This window comes from Nuphar pumila, chromosome 6 (genome assembly GCF_984573655.1).
Source record: "Nuphar pumila chromosome 6, dmNupPumi1.hap1.1, whole genome shotgun sequence".
Taxonomy (NCBI): Eukaryota; Viridiplantae; Streptophyta; class Magnoliopsida; order Nymphaeales; family Nymphaeaceae; genus Nuphar; species Nuphar pumila.
In genome coordinates, this window is record NC_143254.1 from 29,301,526 (window position 1) to 29,303,993 (window position 2,468).

Here is a 2,468-nt window from a genome sequence, read left to right on the forward strand (position 1 = left end):
TGATGTATATGCGATTTTGCGTATGCATCTTAGAGATCTCCCCTTCCCACCTATAGGCTTTCACCCATATATGGTGCCTTCTTGTCCAGCGGATCCTGGTTGAGCTTAGATATGATGTCTGTTTCAGTGTGTCCGTTATTGACTTCAGCTTTCCTATTTCCTATTTTTGTTTTCGTGCTTGTTCAGTTCATGGGTTCAACATTTTGTTGATCTTCATGAGTGGTAATGTTGAATCTCTCTCTCTCTCTCTCTCTCTCTCTCTCTCTCTCTCGTAAATATTTTTGGTTTTAATATTTTTTTTAATCAGGAAAAAACACCTCATTCACCGAGTTCATTGGTATAAAAGCCCAAGTCTCAGGTACCGATAGCCTCGTGGCAAAGGACACACCCCTACCTTTCAAACTCGTGATGCCTCTCATCAACTAGAAGGCATCCATGAGTCACCCCTGGTCCAGATGAGTAGAACCCTCATAAGCTTGTTGGTTCTAATATTGTAATGCGTGTGTGTTTGGGCATATGTAATGTCAAGACCACTGCATAGTTAACTTTTATTGCAAATGTAATCCTACACAACAGTCCATGTTAAAGACATATGGCACATCTAAACAAAACAAAAAAAAAATGTATTGCTCGAAATGCCAAAGACTTATGAGTTTCAAGAATATAGATCTCTGACTTGCAAAGACATACATAAGCAAAATAATACAAGTAAAACCCAAGGAGAACTTCAAAAGCATGCATCCAGGAGGCAGCAGCAACACAGGGCGGCACAACTGCAAAACATAAATTGCACATACATTGGTTAGTACCCAACATAACATGAACCCTGCTGAAGCCACCAAAAATCATCAATTTCAGTGTTTTGGTAGCCCAAAGATTGGGATGGAAAAAGAATTCAGACATGTTTGGAAAATTCGAGTCAAATTCAATTTCAAAGGCGTTTCTCTCTTAGTGGGAATTGGTGTATTCCTCAAAGAATAATTTATTTGAGCTATGTTTATACAGTCTGCAAGGTTGTCTTTGGAAATGAACACAACCAACTCAAGTTATAAATTAGTCACATCTATTGTTTGGATATGAACATCACTTGGAAATGAGTATGACATCTATATTCCACAAGTTTTAGCAGATTTTGTTTTGAACTTTTTGCATCGACATCCAAATCCAAACATGGACATCTAAGAATTAAGCATGTCTGTTTAACTTAATCAACAAATTCGATCCAAATTTGGAAATAGCTGTTCTCATCCAAATCTGAATCTGGTTATGCTACATCCTATTATTTGAGATTCAATAATGCTTACACTGGAACTGAATCCGACCCGTTTACCACCCACCCCTAGTGGGCACTAATACCTGTACATGGATATTCATATTTGTTCAAATTTCATATGAATTTAACCATCCATAAACAATAAATCAACTTGTATCAACGTAACCATCGACTAATTTGATAGCATATCAGACTGGCATTTACTGAATTTGGATCCAATTTGCTGTTTAGTTAACGATGTCATCACTACCAACAGGAGATGAAACAAAGCTGCACTGAAAGACGCTTTTCAATCACAAGGCTTGGTCACAGTGTTTGTTCCCTCCACATGAAACTTAGATCAAAGACAGACTAAATACCGTAGGCAGAAAGAAAGACAATTTTCTATTATAAATCGCTTATCCAACTAGTGAGTTTTAAAAAAACGAACCCGCATGCTTCTGAAGAGAGCAACGACCTCGGAAGGTGAACGCTCCTATTACTACATCTATGTTTATGGTAAGAAAGAAAATGAAATTGAAACAAGAAAGAAAGGGTGTTGAGGGGGGTAGCTCACCATCCTTTCAAGAAGCCATCTCCCTTTGATTTGGTCTCTACAGGGCCAGGAGGTGGGTAGGCGTTCCCATCATTGGGCGGGTAACCCATGGGCTGCTGTGGAGGGTACCCTGCAGGAGGAGGAGGAGGAGGGTACCCTTGCCCTGGTGGTGGGTACCCTTGCCCTGGCGGCGGGTACCCTTGCCCTGGCGGCGGATATGCTGTTCACCAAAACCAACATAAAAACATTCATGTCAAATAGCTTGTGCAACCAACTCATTCAGAGAGAGAGAGAGAGAGAGAGATACATGGAGGATGTTGATCGTAGTAACTCATCTTGGTTACTTGGGTCGCAAAAATAAAGAGAGAGAGAGAGAGAGAGAGAGAGTGGATGAGAATGCCTGGTGATGGGAATTGAGCATTTTATAAACAAAAACTCTCAGATGGCGGTGGAGTGGTTGGCGTGTGGTCCCCGACCCCAACTACAAATCTCTTGCAGGTGGGGCACGATGGCGGCCTTTACGCGGTAGCGTCGTCGATTTGCACAAGGAAACGACCCCTAGCAAGAAAAGGTTTTGGTCTGAAATTGATTGCGGGCCTGAACCGCGTTACAAGCCGGAATTTTGCGGCTTACCCTTGTCTGAACACAGATCCCATCCTT

The 2,468-nt window shown here is 41.4% G+C and overlaps 1 protein-coding gene across 1 annotated transcript; it reads right to left on the minus strand.

The window, feature by feature from the left end:
* Window positions 1-519: 519 nt before the first annotated feature.
* On the minus strand, window positions 520-2,203 carry LOC149834511 (uncharacterized). Its single transcript, XM_090010165.1, has 3 exons — window positions 2,116-2,203; window positions 1,830-2,028; window positions 520-773 (listed from the first exon to the last, which is right to left on the minus strand). Exons 1-3 carry the CDS (start codon window positions 2,141-2,143, stop codon window positions 728-730), a joined length of 273 nt encoding a protein of 90 aa, XP_089866291.1. The 5' UTR covers window positions 2,144-2,203; the 3' UTR covers window positions 520-727.
* Between the last annotated feature and the right edge of the window lie 265 nt (window positions 2,204-2,468).

What these genes read in the sequence shown, in the direction of transcription:
- LOC149834511 (XM_090010165.1), bottom strand. Translation starts at nt 2,143, where the DNA reads ATGAGTTACTACGATCAACATCCTCCAT. An exon ending in CTACGATCAACATCCTCCAT is followed by an intron (nt 2,029 to 2,115) that starts GTATCTCTCTCT and finishes TTTGGTGAACAG; the next exon opens with CATATCCGCCGCCAGGGCAA. An exon ending in GATGGCTTCTTGAAAGGATG is followed by an intron (nt 774 to 1,829) that starts GTGAGCTACCCC and finishes TATGTTTTGCAG; the next exon opens with TTGTGCCGCCCTGTGTTGCT.